This window comes from Carcharodon carcharias, chromosome 10 (genome assembly GCF_017639515.1).
Source record: "Carcharodon carcharias isolate sCarCar2 chromosome 10, sCarCar2.pri, whole genome shotgun sequence".
In the NCBI taxonomy this organism is placed as follows: domain Eukaryota; kingdom Metazoa; phylum Chordata; class Chondrichthyes; order Lamniformes; family Lamnidae; genus Carcharodon; species Carcharodon carcharias.
This window is the reverse complement of record NC_054476.1, coordinates 21,004,704-21,021,975: the sequence shown is the minus strand read 5'-3', so window position 1 is coordinate 21,021,975 and position 17,272 is coordinate 21,004,704. Positions and strand designations below refer to the sequence as shown.

Here is a 17,272-nt window from a genome sequence, read left to right as displayed (position 1 = left end):
CATCTGACAGAAATGCCAAGTGGATGTTCTATCTCTACCTCCTCTGGAGGTCCCCAGCATCACAGATGCCAGCATTCAGCTAATTTCATTCACCCTACGTGATATCAAGAAATGGCTGAAGGCACTGGATAGTGCAAAGGTTATGGGCCCTGACAACAATCTAGCAATAGTACTGTGCTCCAGAACTTGCCTAGCTGTTCCAGTACAGCTACAACACTGGCATCTACCAAGCGATGTGAAAAATTGCCCAAGTATGTCCTGTACACAAAAAGCAGGACAAATCCAACCCAGCCAATTGCCACTCGATAAGTCTACTCTCGATCATCAATAAATAATGGAAGGGGTCATCAGTGCTATTGAGCAACACTTGCTCAGCAATAACATGTTCACTGAACCTCAGTTTGGGTCCCACCAGGGCCATTCCACTCCTGAGCTCATTACAGCCTTGGTTCAAAACATGGCCAAAAGAGATAAGCTCCAGAGGTGAGGCGAGTGTGGCTGCACTTGACATCAAGGCAGCATTTGACCCAGTGTGGCATCAAGGAGCTCTAGCAAAACTGGAGTCAATGGGAACCAGGGGGGAAACTCTCCGTTGGTTGGAGTCCTAACTAGCACAAAGGAAGATGGTTGTGGTTGTTTGAGATCAGACATCTCAGCTCTAGGAGTTCTTCAGGGTAATGTCTTAGGCCCAACCAACTTCAGCTGCTTCATCACTGACCTTCCCTCTATCATAAGGTCAGAGTGGGGATGCTTGCTGATTATTGCACAAATGCTCAGCACCATTTGTGACTCCTCATTGAAGCAGTCCATGTCCAAATGCAGAAAGACCTGGACAATATCCAGGACTGAGCTGACAAGTGGCAAGTAACATTCATGCCACACAAGTGCAGGCAATGACCATCTCCAACAAGAGAGAATCCAACTATCACCCCTTGCTGTTCAATGGCATTACCATCGCCAAATCCCCCACTATCAACATCCTTGGGGTTACCATTGACCAGAAGCTGAACAGGACTAGCCATATAAATACTGTGGCTACAAGAGCAGGTTAGAGCACAGGAATCCTGTGGCAAGTAACTCACCTCCTGACTACCCAGAGCCTGTCCACCATCTACAAGGCACAAGTCAGCAGTGTGATGGAAAAGTCTCCACTTGCCTGGATCAGTGCAGCCCCCACAACACTCAAGAAGCTTGACACCATCCAGGACAAAGCAGTCCTCTTGATTGGAACCACATCCACAAACATTCAATCCCTCCTTGCACAGTGGCAGCAGTGTGTACCATCTACAATATGCACTGCAGAAACTCGCCAAGGCTCCTTAGGCAGCACTTTCCAAATGCACGATCACCACCATCTGGAAGGACAAGGGCAGCAGACACATGGGAACACCACCACCTGGAAGTTCCCCTCCAAGCCACTCAACATCCTGACTTAATATATCACCATTCCTTCACTGTCACTGGGTCAAAATCCTAGAACTCCCTCCCTAACAGCACTATGGGCATGCAGTTCCCTTCACCCCCTTTTTAAAAAAATACAATTTCTGCAAGCACTTAGTCATCCCATCACTCCTCCAACATTGCATTTTATGGTTAAAGAGGCAACACCATATAATACTGGTGGTTTCTACCCAATTTACTGCCTTAATGTCAATACAGAGCTAAATAGTCCAGGACTATCAACCGAAAGATTGGGGATTGAGTGTTAAAGAAAAACCAAGAACATCTAATCAACTATTCTCCTGCCACTTCCACCTACAAATCCCAAGAGGGGAAGGATCACTTACTATACACCTCAGTTTTTGTTGCCGTTCCTGCATTCAGAAGGTTGAAAAGTGAATGGCGAGAGTGGATAAAACTATGGGGTTCGTACCTTACTGCAGGAATACAATAAGTCAACACAAGCATGCGGACACACCTGTGAAAATTCAACTAAACACATTATTAAAATGCTGGCATCACACAAAAGGATTACTTACAAGTAAATATCCACGAAATTGGTTGTATATAATAGCAGTCACTAAATTCATTAACAAGTATGTCCCTGAAGGAAACAAAATGAAGCTATTCAGTTACATGAAAGGCTAGATTAAAAAGACTTCGAAGCTACCCACTTTTAATTTAGGTGGGCAATCAGTAGCTGTTTTTTAAATAAAAAAAGCAGCTTTATATATTTAGTATGACAGGGACATTTCACAATTAAAAGCTGCAGAATCGATTTTGAATTGCCCAATCAAGCGATTATCACTATGATGAATTTATCTTGCCAAGATTCCAGGCCCTTAGAAAACAACAACTTACAGTCAACTGCAATGGTAGCCAAAGAATTAAATAGTATTCTAAAGTTAATATTTCTAAGCCACTGTTTAGATATGGGAAATTAAATTGTGCTGGAGTTATTTTACTGCTTAGAAAAGCTGGATGCACAGAATTAAATCCAACAATTGTATTGGGTTTTTTTAAAAATTAATTCCCAGGATGTGGGCTTCGCTGGCTGGGCCAGCATTTATTGCTCATCCCTAGTTGCCCTTGAGTAGGCGGTGGTGAGCTGCCTTCTTGGACCACTGCAGTCCATGAGGTGTAGGTACACCCACAGTGCTGTTAGGGAGTTCCAAGATTTGACCCAGTGACAATGAAGCAACGGCGATATATTTCCAAGTCAGGATGGTGAGTGGCTTGGAGGGGAACTTCCAGGTGGTGTTCCCATCTACCTGCTGCCCTTGTCCTTCTAGGTGGGAGTGGCCGTGAATTTGAAAGGTGCTGTCTAAGGAGCCTTATTGAATTCCTGCAGTGCATCTTGTAGATGGTACACACTGCTGCAACTGTGCGTCGGTGTTGGAGGCAGTGAATGCTGTTGGATGTGGTGCCAATCAAACAGACTGCTTTGTCCTGGATGGTGTCCAGCTTCTTCAGTGTTGTAGGAGCTGCACTCATCCAGGCAAGTGGGGAGTATTCCATCACACTCCTGACTTATGCCTTACAGACGTTGGGCAGGCTTTAGGGAGTCAGGAGATGAGTTATTCGTTATACGATTCCTAGTCTCTGACCTGCTCTTGGGGCCACATACTTATATGGCTAGTCCAGTTCAGTTTCTGGTCAATGGCAACCCCCAGGATGTTGATAGTGGGGGATTCAGAGATGGCAATGCCATTGAATATCAAGGGGTAATGGTTGGATTCTCTTTTGTTGGAGATGGTCATTGCCTGATACTTGTGTGGTGCAAATGTTACTTACCACTTGTCAACCCAAGCCTGGATATTGTCCAGGTCTTGCAGCATTTGGACATGGGCTGCTCCAGTATCTCTGAGTACCACCGAATGGTGAACATTATGCAATCATCAGCGAACAACCCTACTTCTGACCTTATGATGGAAGGCACAGCTTCTTTGAACATATTAACCTAAAGTGCTTCACAAAAACAACTTAGCTAAAGAGATATGAGCTTTCAAAATGAATGCTGGGAAAAGAAAATGAAGTACAAAGTTTAAAGGGGGCAGAAAGAGTTCCAGAGAATGAACAAGGCTCTTATGGTTTTGTCAACAAACAATGGAGCAAAGCGAGTGGGAGGGGGTCAGAGGACAGGCTTGAATCTAGACAACTTTCCGGTGAAGTTAACCCACCCATTTAGTATTATAGGCTACAGGAGGCAGTGACAGTGGTATCGTCCCTAAACTAATATTTCAAGGTAAGGCTCTAGTGACGCAGGTTTGAATCCCACCATGGCAGATGGAGACATTTGAATTAAATAAAGTTCTGGAATTACAAATCCGATAATGACCATGAAACGATGGTTATAAAAATCTTTCTGGTTCCCTTTAAGGGAGGAAATCTGCTGTCCTTACCTGATCTGACCTATGTTCGACTTAAACGTACGGACCAAGGGCAATTAGGGTTGGGCAATAAATGCTGGCCTAGCCAGTGACACCCACATCCATGAACAAATTTAAAATTAGTAGGCCTGCAGGTCAACTGATGAATCTCTTTCTGTACCTGCCCAATGCTGCTTCTGTTCAGGCTCCTGATGCAGCAATTTTTTTTAAACAAAGTGGATGCCTTACCAATCAGACTAAAGGTAATGAAGAACAGAGAATAGGCTCGACTTCTTGAATAAGCTGGGATCATCACTGTAGGAGAAAGAGAATGTAAGATAACCAGCATACAGAAAAAGAAAATTTTAATATCCAGTGATGGTGACCTGTTAAACATTATCCAGTACATGGAAGTATTTTGGACAGAATGCTATTTTTAGTCAAATGTATTGGATTAAAATTCTCATGCTACTTAACCTTTGGGATCCAAGGAATAAAAAACAAACAAGCATTCATTGCAAGATTCTCCCACAGCAACAGCAGTGCACCTTCAGGAAAACACTTCCTTTCAGTTTACAACTATACGCAATCCTGTCTGTTTTACCTGAGTCAATGTGTAATAATACAGTGCTGAACTCTAAAGGCCAATACCTCAAAAAAAAAAATCCACGATCATGGTGTTAACTAATGGAAAGCAAGCTGAAACTGGGTTTCATGCCCTTGGACCGGAAGGAACCAGTCACAGTTCCCTTCTCCATCACATCTAGGTGATTGCCCACTCGAGTTGTCTGGAATGCCGCGCAAGAATATCCATCCTTCCTTACCCCAATTCACATCCTGTGCTGATACCCAAGTTCCAGGTTCAAAGAATGAATTTTCAATTTTGTTTTCATATAAACCAAAGCCCAGTAACATTGCCATTTTCAAGGGGTTTGGGGGTGGGGGTTGGCAAGTCAACAGGGAAAAGACAAAGTGCATTGCAGCAAGCAAACAGACACAGCAGAAGTTTTGAACTCTTCACAATTGCCAGTCGATGCTAGGTCAACTGTTAATGTTGAAATCAGAGATTGATACTGTTGTGGAGTATCTAAAAGACACTCATCACAGAGTCAAGTGTAGGCAGATTAAGCCGTTATTTAGTACAAGGGTACATAAATGGGAAATGCTCTTTCAGAATGCTGGAAAAGGCAATTAAACGTTAGTTCCTGTAGACAGACAGACGCGCACACAATTCATTCCAAACATAACCTGTGCTTATCTATCCTGATATTTTGCTGCTCTGCCCAATCTGCATAGCTTGACCTTGTCAGTTTATTACAGTATAACTCAGGCTATTCATCAACTTACTTTATCCTGACCCAAAGGCCACATTCACTGGCTTTATCATGGACTGACTCATTCAAAGCCATATTCATTTTAGTTTGTAAGCACTTTTAAGACTCAAATCCACCACTTGGTCAAGCCTGGATAATGCCATGATGCATCCTGATATGCCTCTTCAATATAGATTTTCATTAACCAAAATGATATTAAAAATTAGAAGGCTCTGGTCACCAAATCGACCATGGTTCAATTGAACAGCAGAACTGGCTTGAAGGGCTAAATGGCCCTCCTGGTCCAATATTAACTCCTTCAATTACTGATCAAGTTATGGTTGCTGATAATCAGAATTGTATTTCATTATTATTCATGGATTACAGCCGCAGAAATGCTGAGTTTATGCAACTCAAAAGCTACTTATGAAAGATTTCCTGGTTTATGATTAATCGGTACAAATTGTCAGACAGGATATTAAACATACTTCTCTTGAATTTAATCATGTGCTGATGGTACAAAAACACATTAGTCAGAGAGGGAGGATTCTAAAACCTACCATCAGGGTTGTTGGCTGTTGTTAGCAGCACTAGTAATGAGGTCAAAGACTCTGGAAAATTCCGAAAATAGGTTTTCCATTCATTATCGTCTTCAGTCTAGAGGATGTTTCAGAAGGAAAGCACATTGTCAGTGAGAGAAACTACGCTTAATTCCTTCCTATTGAATATGATTCCTCAAATTTCACAAAAGCTTACGGCGACATGAAAATCAAAGAGGCCAAATGAAAGCAAACTGGTGTGCAGAATAAACACTAGATAGTCACACAGTACCACTCGGTGAAGTCTCATGTTCCCTAGCCTTTTGTCTCAGTAAGATAATTGTCAATTGGTTCTTGAGCCCCTCCCAGTATATTTCTGACTGCAACAGTTTTCTTGACACTCTCCATAAACTTCTTTGCTGTAATGCACTGTTTAAGACAGCTTTGCTTCCACCTTCTTGCTCCCCTTTCCCGCCAAATTCTCTTCTCCTTCAGCGACCCTTTTAAGGTTAAAGCCCACGATAGCCACAGAAATGATCTCCTCTCTCATGGGTACTGAGAATCAAGCGGATCAAGTGCACCGGTGAACAAATACCACAACCAATAATTTGAACGTCCAAATTTGCCTGACCCTGAAGAATAGCTCATACCTTTATACCGTTCATGCTGTTCTCCACTACTAAACGTGGTATAAGGTACTAGAGAGAGACTCGCACTACCTGGGAACAGGGGGCAAATAAAAAATGATTCAAATATTGGGGCAAGGCTAAAAGAAGGAGGCTGAATGGGCCTGTAACTAAGCATGCAGCACACTAGGTTTGGCAGAGCAAAACTGTAGAGCAAGTTGATGCAGCTGAAGGAAAAATGAAGAGAGTTTATAAAGAGAGAAGCTAAAATAAAAAGGAGTACAACAGGTGCCCCATACAATTTCATTTCAGATATTCTTCTATATCAATAACTACTCAGCATGGGCCATTCACAATTTCAAAAATCAGGCACATGCACCTTTGTGATAAAATGGCTAAAAATGCTGAATCTATTGGTCTTTGTTCTTAAAATGAGAACAAAGAATAGAAATCCTTACTCATACTTTTAAAAATATTTTATATCAATGACTTAAAATAAGATCACATAATCAAAGTAACTATCATGAAAGTAGCTTTACCTGGTCTCGAGTGAATAGCAGCATGGCAATCATAGTGAACAGCAACAGGTGCAGGACTAAAAGCAGCATAACACTGTTCAAAAAGAAAGTAAAATGTAACGCAGTTTTAATCTTTATCTCCCTAACAGCATAAAATTATGGCATTTGTATTCCTCACTGTGTCCGTTTCCTAAGCAGCCCTAGTAATAGTTTTATATGGATGACTGTTTTGTAATTCTTATTGCAAATGTACAATATCTTTGTGTAGTCATAGAAAATCCTTCGACTGCCAAATGACACTTTATTTGCAAGTTCAAAAATCCTGCACCGACCACAAAATTAAAATATTCAATGCTCAGTTTCACACTGTTAAGTAAAAGTTCAGGAACTACAAATATTTCAACGCACTCATGAAAATGTAATAATTTAACACTTCATAGCATGAGTGATGTTGCATAAATGACCACTGCAAACCAACATTGATCTAAAAAGTGACATTCTGCCATGTTTGCATACTCTCTCAGCCAGATGAGCTTTTCCTGGAGTGTAATAAGTTTCAAGCATACATAGCCTGATTATCAGCTTAGTTTATGTTATAATAAATCACGAGAAAACTGTATGCTTAAAAGCTGCTTAAGGTTTTACCTTGTGATTTGTGGTATTGTTTGTCGGAGGCATTTAAACGCCTTTTTCATCAGCGATGAGTTCTGAAGGAGAAAGAATGGCCGCAAAATTCTTCTAACTCTTATTTCCTTCAATAAGAAGGAAAAGCAACTATTTTCAGCATAATTAGAACACAGGAGCCCTCTTATTTTAACTTTGTGTAATTCAAATACCTTGATAATAGACATTGCAGCATCACAGAACAGAGCAGGCTAAAAATTTGCAAAGTGTCTTAAAAGCTAAAAAAGTATAAACTTAACTAAAATGATTTAAGACAAACCCAGATGAAATCATATCCAATGCACTGTCCAGAGCTATCTACTGATAGTTACTATGTAACCCCTTCAACATGTTGCAAGGAATAAAAAAAAAAATGGACATGTGCTGCATGTTTTAGACAATGGGGCAATACAGTCAGCTGGCCTCAAGAAGGTGAAATGAGGAGCAGTCATCCCAGGGAAACCATTACAAGAGAAACAGAGTATATAGTTTGTAACAGATTCCTATTACAAATTACCTGCAGCATAAGGGCCTGGCATAGAAAATATTAACATGGGATTGGGTACAGTGCCGCCCAAAGTGTGATTAAAGGAGCACATGACCTGAGCCTAGCAGGCAGATTTGCAATGGACAGAGATGTGTGCAGAGGTAAGTGTGGAACAGCTCCTAACTTAGACTTTATACATATATAATTTAGTTAATAAATACTTAAAGTTAACAAAAACAGAATTACCTGGAAAATCTCAGCAGATCTGGCAGCATCGGCGGAGAAGAAGAGTTGACGTTTTGAGTCCTCGTGACCCTTCGACAGAACTGTCGAAGGGTCATGAGGACTCGAAACGTCAACTCTTTCCTTCTCCGCCGATGCTGCCAGACCTGCTGAGTTTTTCCGGGTAATTCTGTTCTTGTTTTGGATTTCCAGCATCCGCAGTTTTTTTGTTTTTAACTTAATGTTAAACTATACAAGATTCAGAACTGCTTCATGAGACCCACCAAACCACACACATCATCTTACAACACTATCATTTGCTTGATGGACGGTAACTGCATCAAGTGCAACACTTCCAGCCCACCATAAAACCCACTCCCAAATTAAGGATAAGAACAGTAGTCAAAATCTGGGATAATGCGATATTGCATGATTTCACTATATCATTGAGATATACTGATGTGCAATGAGGATTCAGGTTATGTAGCTAGAACAATATCTGCATTATCCTGCACTAGTCTCACCAAGCTAATTAAGCTGTAAACAAAATAATGTATCTGATTACTTACCTCCTCACAAAGCAAGGATAGAGACACAATCCAATCCACAATGGAAGCAGCAAGTACAAGAGTATAGGCAATCAGCCATTTTGACTTTTGGAATTCTTCCCATCCTATTAAATAGCTCTGTATAAAAATGCAGTGTTTATGAATCAATATCAAGAGGTCAACTCATTTCAAGGTTGAAGAGCTAGTTAATATATCATGCATGAGAGAAGTGACCTGCAAAACACAGACACTGGGAGGGAGTAGTTCAGAGAGCCACCCAAAAATATAAAATAGAAGAATTCTCACACTTGAAATATTGCTGGAAAATAAAAGTGAGACGTTGCCACAGCTTTCCAACTTGTATTCGTCAGGACAAACAAGAATGCCAAATTTCAAACAATCAATGCTTTGGAGAAAAGGATGCTGATTTGTTGACTTGTCAACTGACTGGCTGGCATGCGTGTCTTTTCAGCAATATTCGATCTACACATCACATTCGTCATCATAGTACTTTAGATGAAGCAGAGTTAAGGTGATAAACTCAAAACATCCACAACTAAGTTAACGTCTACAAACCTATTTGGTGCCAAATACAGGGCATAACATTAGATCCAAAGCCAGATGAAAAGTTAATGCAAGTATGTACAAAGCACACCCACTAGATTATACTGGCCTCCTACAAAACGAAGTACCATCAGGACATATATACTGTGCAACTATACTGCAATGCAGCAGAAAGGTGCATTGCACAGCAGGCGTTAAGTGTCACACCCGGAATAAAAATTACATTAGAAGAAGGCTAGGTGAGTATGCACATTATTTGAACCTAAATATTGGATTATAGATAAATACTGTCTATCATTATTTTTTATTCATTCATGGGATGTGGGCTTCACTACCTGGGTCAGCATTTATTGCCCATCCCTAATTGCCCTTGAAAAGGTGGTGGTGAGCTGCCTTCTTGAGTCGCTGCAGTCCATGTGGTGTCGATACATCCACAATGCTGTTAAGAAGGGAGTTCCAGGATTTTGACCCAGCAACAGAGAAGGAACGGCGATATATTTCCAAGCCAGGATGGAGATGGACTTGGAAGGGAACTTCCAGGTGGTGGTGCTCCCATCTATCTGCTGCCCTTGTCCTTCTGGATGGTAGTGGTCATGGGTATGGAAGGTGCTGTCTAAAGGAGCCTTGGTGAACTCCTGCAGTGTATCTTGTAGATGGTATACACATGCTGCTACTGTGCGTCAGTGGTGGAGGGAGTGAATGTTTGTGGATTTGGTGCCAATCAAGTGGGCTGCTTTATCCTGGACGGTGTGAAGTTTGAGTGTTGTAGGGGCTGCACTCATCCAGGCAAGTGGGGAATATTCCACCACACCCCTGACTTGTGCCTTGGTAGATAGTGGACAGGCTTTGGGGAGTCACAAGGTGAGTTACTCATTGTATGATTCCTAGCTTCTAACCTGCTCTTGTAGCCACAGTATTTATATGGCTAGTCCAGTTCAGTTTCTGATCAATGGTAACCCCCAGGATGTGGATAGTGGAGGATTCAGTGATGGTAATGCTATTGAACATCAAAGCACAGATGGTTAGATACTCTCTTGTTGGAGATGGTCATTGCCTGGCACTTCTGTGGCGCAAATATGTTACTTGCCACTTGTCAGCCCAAGTCTAGATATTGTCCAGGTCTTGCTGCATTTGGACATGGACTGCTTCACTATCTGAGGCAGTGCAAATGATGCTGAACATTATCACTGATGATTGCACAATCCCAACTTCTGACCTTATGATGGAAGGGAGGTACTGATGAAGCAGCTGAAGATGGCTGGGCCTAAGACATGACCCTGAGGAACTCCTGCAGTGATGACTGACCAACAACGACAACCATCTTCCTTTGTGCTAGGTATGACCCCAACCAGGGAGTTTTCCCTGATTCCCACTGAATCCAATTTTGCTAGGGCTTCTTGATGCCATACTCAATCAAATGTGGCCTGATGTCAAGCGCAGTCACTCTCACCTCAACTCGGGGTTTCAGCTCTTCTGCCCATGTCTGAACCAAGCTGTAATGAAGTCAGGAGTGGAGAGGCCCTGGCAGAACCCAAACTGGGCATCAGTGAGCAGGTTATTGTTAAGCAAGTGCAGCTTGATAGCGCTGTTGATGACCCCTTCCCTTACCTTACTGAAATTTGGCCGGGTTGGATTTGTCCTGCTTTGTGTACAGGACATATATAGGATGTTCCCCCTTTCCCCCCCCACATAGCCAGGTAGATGCCAGTGCTGTAGATGTACTGGAACAGCTTGGCTAAGTTGTGGCAAGTTCTGAAGCACAAGTCTTCAGTACTATTGCCAGAACATTGTCAGAGCCCGGAGCCTTTGCAGTATCCAGTGCCTTCAGCCATTTCTTGATATCACATGGGGTGAATTGAATTGTCTAAAAATGGGCATCTGTGATTCTGGGGATCTCCTGAGGAGGCTGAGATGGATCATCCACTCAGCACTTCTGGCTAAACATTGTAGTAAATGTTCCAGCCTTATCTTTTGCACTGGTGTGCTCGGCTCCCCCTTCATTGAGGATGGGGATATCTTTGGAGTCTCCTCCTCCAGTGAGTTGTTCAACCACTATTCATGACTGGACGTGGTAGGACTGCAGAGCTTAGATCTGATTGGTTGTGGGATCACTTAGCTCTGTCTATCACTTGATGCTTATGCTGTGTTATAGCTTCAACAGGTTGACAACTAATTTTTAGGTATGCCTGGTGCTGCTTCTGGCATGCCCTCCTGCACCCGTCATTGAACCAGCGTTCATCCCCTGGCTTAATGGTAATAGTAGAGTGGGGATATGCCAGACAATGAGGAGCTTACAGGTTGGGGTCGAGTACAATTCTGCTGCTGCTGACGGCCCACAGCACCTCATGGATGTCCAACCTTGAGTTGCTAGGTCCATTTGAAATCTACCTCAATTAGCACAGGTAGTTTGGTAGTGCCAAACAACTGCACAGGACAAGTTTGCTGTACTTTTGAACACTGCAAATTTGGTCAGAGTGTCACCGTGCATTACTAAACTGCACAAGGCCCATGTTGCAACTGACAGCGCGAATAAAATTCTCACCTGGGTCTTCCAGTCAGTGGCAGTGCAGGAGCACGCAGTGCTGACTGTGTTCAAAGCTGCAGCCTTACCTTTTTTCGCGATGGAGCCTTTGGAACATCCCATGGCTGCTATGTGGATCCATTAATGGCGTGAAAGGTAAGCCCTCATCACAAGGTGCCATTCTAAGATGCCACACTCCACGTCACCTCATTAGCTGAAGACATGCCCCTCGAGGTCTGCCTTCAGCACAAGGACAATGTTTTTCAATGCAGTTGTCATCTATTTTTTTCAAATCTACATTCTTCTTCCTCATCCACACCCACCCCGCCCCCAGGCTCTTCACCCCTCCTTACCTGCCTCACCCATCCAGCCCCCCACCCACAGGCTTTTCACCCCTTCTTACCTGCCTCACCCCACCCCCCCTTTCCCCCCCACATCCTATCCCCAACCCCTGCACTCCAGCACTGTTTAAAAACATCCCACTGCCCCCAAATCTCTGCTCAGCCCCCTCCTTCCTCAGCCTGGCTCACCACCCAGAATTCCCAGTTTCTTAGTCCGGCCAAAGTCGGTGGAGAGCCGGGGTGGTAGGTAAGCAGAGCCAGTGGTGCTGGAGTGCTTTGACACCGATTTAAAAGGGCTGCAATCCCAAGTCTTGGGAACAACTCCAAGTAAATCAGGGTTTGAAAAAAAAAAAGAAAATAGGGCAAGTGCCGTGAAAATTATCCAAGTTTCCATGCTCTCAGGTCCCATCAGTGGAAATGCCCCTGGAGCCATTTCTGGAAAGCTGGGAATTTCAGCCCTCACCAGCAGCAAACACCACAGCCTAAGACTTAGAAGTGAATGCTAACAGCACAATATAAATGCTATTTGCTTCAACTCAGTTGAAGCTTCAATTGTGAGTCCTGTGTTATCTTTCGGTGCTTTGGAATAGCATTTTTAGATATCGGTCACAAACACTAAATTCCAACAGCATCCGTCTGTTCATGAAAAGTAAAGTTCAACACCAAGTTAAAATCTAGATTAGAGTTTCTCATTAAATATTTAACAAAAAAAAACTTGCAAGACAACTGAACCCACAGACGTTACTGTCTCAAAAAAAAAAAAAAAATGCCCATGATAGTTCAGGATTCGGTGAGCATATGGACAACAGGTAAAGAAAAGCTTACCTTTATCACTACATCAACAATGAATAAGAGAAGACAAGTTGCTTCAATGCCTTCAGTCAATCCACAAGGTGGCTCCCAAAGTACATGGCGGAATCGGGGGTCAGATGTAACACTCAAAGATGAAGGTTTTTCAAAAAAGGCCAAGGCCAAAATCACAAAAATAGCAGTGTTCAAAACCCTGAGAAAAGAAAGAAACAATGGCACAAACAAAAAATCTGCAGCGAGACAAAGCAGTAATTCAGCCTCTTGCCAACATGCTCGTGAGGTACAAAGCAAAAAATTCAGGCAACCTTAAATTGCATAGGTCCATTTCAATAACCTTTGCATCTTCAAAGTCTCAAGTGTTTACCAAACAATTACTTTCACGTTGTCAGCAGATCGAGATTGTGCTCCTTATGCCTAAATCCAAATTACCTTTTACACAGTAGAGGTTGACCCAGCACTATTCTCCGAGGTATATTATTTCCAACTTTTCTCCAATTCATACAATACACATTTGCCCAAACTATTTACGGCCAAATACCTTCTTGATCTATGTTGCTCTATTTCCTTCTATACCCATGAGAGACACCTCAGCAAACACCTTAATATTTACATAAGCTGCATTCTCTTCATTTTTCCCCAAGGTAGTGAAACTAATGCATAAAAAGCAAAATTAAAACATAAACTATACCATCCAATAAGTCAACAGAAAGATTAAATCACAGCAAGTTCACAAAACGTGCAAAAAATAAAAATTCAGCTTTGTCAAGAGTTCAAATGATAAAAGAAAGAGTTTCTATAGTACTGGTCTTACCATTGACAAGCCTCCGAGTAGTACCATCGATAAAGTCGTAAGGACCGGGAATCTACTCGATGATTTATGGTACGATACTGCAAGCAAAGGTCAAGTCAGACAGAACAAATTCAGTGACTGTGGCTGCAACTTTCAAGTCAGCTTATTAAAACAAATCAAAAAAGATACTTGAACAATTCATATCCTCTTTTTTAAAAAAAAACCTGACAAGAAAAGTTAGTTAGAATGGAAGAATCAATACCTCAAAATGAATGGGGGCCCCAGAAGAAAATCAAAGTAATTATATGGGAAGACAGTCACAAAAATGTTACTAAAAATATGTTTGGACTAGTAAAAATAGAAGTATAACAACTTGGTTTTATAATCAAAAAACAAAAAATATTTATTAAACAAATGCAAAAATGTATGTAACAATGCAGTAATGCATGATCAGCAATCTGCACTATTCCCTGCTTGGAAATAGGCTTAACTATCTCAGTGGTGTAAGCTGCTCCCCAAAAAGTGCACCAAACTGGTTCACAGTGGAAATTGAAGGTTTGCAGGACAGGGGTAGTGTGTGCAAAATGGGAGGGAAAACCAACTTACAGACAATAGACAGCACGAAGAACAAACTGGCAGATGAGGATTGACAGAATTTAATCGCAGCCTTTGACCTTTCTCTATTCAGCATCCCAAATGATCACAAGTGCGCAAAACCTGGGTAGTTTGTTGCACATTGAGGAATTATCCTCTGCAATCTGAAATCTTCTCGTTTGGTTACAACACTAGGTTTTATATACAAAATCACTGAGCATTTATTTTTCCTGACCAACTGAATTTGAAGACACTTGGTTGTATCCCTTGCCAAATATGCTTTTAACATAATAATTGAAGTTGTCATCAATTGCCCCTGCAAGCTTCAGCTCACCAACTGGGTTTGAAGGAACGGTTTTAAGAATTGCACAGACTACACAAGTTACGTATGTCAAGTGTCAATGAGTCAATGGGTAGCACTCAGTCAGAAGCCCATTTAAGCTGACCTGGAGGAGGGAGTGCTGAGATATATAGAATTTACAAAACAGAAACAGTCCAATTGGTCCAACATGTCCATATGAGCCAGTGGAGATGCTGCCTTTCTGACAAGGTATTTAACAAAGGCACTATTTCAGAAGGAGTTTCCTCCATACCCTGGCCAACAATTTTGTTTCAATCAACATCACGAAAAACATTTCTGCTGCTTAACCTTGCAAATTAGTGGATTTATCTACAAAACATTCCAAACTATTAATATTAATCCTTTAGTTGGAAAACATTTGGAACATCAAAAGGATGAAAGGTATTGCCAAAGGGGAGGGAGAGCAAGAGGGTGCTTGCTTTCTCTCATGCTCTAACATTGCTTGCAGGGTCTCCTGCCACTCCCCACCCGTATTAAGCTGGCACAGAAATTTCATGCATCACTTGTTCCTGCAAAACAAATTATGGTGCAATGTACAGATATTTAAAAGCATTACTGATGCCCATATTTCCCTTTTGATAAAAAAAATCCTGCAGCAAACAGTAAATGATTAGTTACTTAAGTAAACATTTATGTGGTCATATGGACTCGAAACGTTAGCTCTGCTTCTCTCTCCATAGATGCTGCCAGACCTGAGTTTTCCCAGCATTTTTTGTTTTCATATCACTTCATGCACACTGCTTACACATTGAGATTGAATAACCGCAACAGGCAAGTTTTGGATTTATAATCAAACATTTGGATTTATAATCAAACTGTCGTTTTCCCTGCTACAATACAAACATTTGCTGATTTGGGTAAAAAGGTTAAAGCAAAATGTTTATAAACTCTAACAGAATCTCCACTGCCCATACAAACTCAATAGCTAAAATCAAATGGCAAATCCCTGCACCTGCAGGATTTAACTTTAAGGCAATGATAAAAAATGAGTTCTCTCAAGTTGGCGCTAGTATGATTAACAGGCAAAATGTGGTATCTATTTAAACTAAACCATCATTCAGGTTTCTTGTAACTTGCCTCTGAAGATTTCACAACTGATTAAGTGAAAGATACACATTTTACATTCACGGGCGAGTTATGGCGCACAAGATTCAAGAATTTCCTCAGTACAATCAAGTTTATCACATGCCAAATAAGTCATCAGATAAACTTGATTTCTTGAATTTTTCATACAACCAGAAGGAACAGATTTTTTTGTAGAACCATTAATTCACACAGTGAAACATGCATTTTTTTTTAAAAAAGTGAAAACATACCTGTATTGCATCTTCAATAAACACAGCAGCTTGCTGAATATACAAATCATCTGTCAATTTAAAAAAATGCTGTCTTTCAGTGTATTAACTCAGTTACCAGACATGAAATTGATCTCTATTTTATACTACTAATCATATTAGTTTACCTAGGTCTCAAGATCTGGGAAAATAAACTCAGACATTTTATTTTTTTTAAAAGAACAAATGCATGTATGCATTCAACTGCAAGAAAAATCCACAATGTTACCTAATTCAGGAGTCAAGTCTAATAGGCTATTTTCATATTTAGAACCAATAGATCTTAGATAGAATAGCCATATCCCCAATCAGATATTGCTTTATATGAAATTTAGCAGCAATTGCTACATTTCAGTGTTATGGGAAAGGCTGGGTGTGGGACTAAGCTGAATATGTCAAAGAGCTAGCACAGGCACGCTAGGTCAAAGTGCTTTTCTGTGCCAAAACACTGAGGAATGACAGTTTCTGCCTGGTAATTAATGTTCCCTCTCATGTAACCACAATAGTTTGGACAAATAAGTTTCTTTAAGAGCAATTATACTACTTTTGCAATTGAAACAAAAATTGCTAGCACGTGAACATTAGTCCTTTCCTGACAGATCAAATATGACATTTCCAACATACAACAGAGATAACATGCAAAGTAGCTCATCATTCCCAAAGAGATTTGGATTGTCTATGCAAAAGGCAACCCTACAGAGTTTACACATTGAGCAGCTTCAAAGTCAAAACCTTACCGCAATTACCAAGCAATTAGAATAGCAAAGTACTTCAGTGCACGTATACAATATCACCTAATGCCCTCTTTCCCATTCAACCAACAGATATCCGGACACACGGAGGCCCGTTCATCCTGCTCAGCAGTTTTCAAATCAAATGGAGCAATCAATTTAAATAAAAATACAACTTGCTCAATGTGGAGTGCACTCAAGAGAGCTGCTTCTTTTCAATCCCCCAACTGTACATATTCATTCATGGGCAGTGAGTTTCACTGGCAAGGCAAGCATTTATGGCTCATAGGCAATTGCGCTAGAGGGTGGTAGCGACCACCTTCTTGAATTGCTGCAATCCATGTGGTGCAGATACTACTTTGCTTTGGGGGGGGTTCCTGCATTTTTGACCCAGCAACGATGAACAGTGAAATAGTTTCAAATCAGGGTGGAAGGGACTTGAGAAGGAAACATGCAGGTGCCGTTCCCATCCATCTGCTGCCCTTTTCGATATTAAAGGTC

At 41.4% G+C, this 17,272-nt stretch overlaps 1 protein-coding gene across 5 annotated transcripts in view; it reads right to left on the bottom strand.

Moving 5' to 3' along the window:
• Positions 1-17,272, bottom strand: part of tpcn2 (two pore segment channel 2) — a 56,250-nt gene that overhangs the window by 37,711 nt on the left and 1,267 nt on the right. For all 5 annotated transcript variants that reach the window (XR_005944299.1, XR_005944300.1, XM_041198427.1 and 2 more), the window contains exons 3-11: positions 16,023-16,072; positions 13,773-13,849; positions 12,977-13,154; positions 8,747-8,863; positions 7,451-7,557; positions 6,827-6,899; positions 5,683-5,779; positions 4,059-4,124; positions 1,980-2,044 (exon numbers count right to left, since the gene is read on the bottom strand). Coding sequence is in view for 3 of the 5 variants with exons in the window: in XM_041198427.1 (XP_041054361.1) it covers positions 1,980-2,044; positions 4,059-4,124; positions 5,683-5,779; positions 6,827-6,899; positions 7,451-7,557; positions 8,747-8,863; positions 12,977-13,154; positions 13,773-13,849; positions 16,023-16,072 (830 nt within the window). In the remaining 2 variants the exon portion in view is untranslated. The remainder of the gene's footprint in view (positions 1-1,979; positions 2,045-4,058; positions 4,125-5,682; positions 5,780-6,826; positions 6,900-7,450; positions 7,558-8,746; positions 8,864-12,976; positions 13,155-13,772; positions 13,850-16,022; positions 16,073-17,272) is intronic.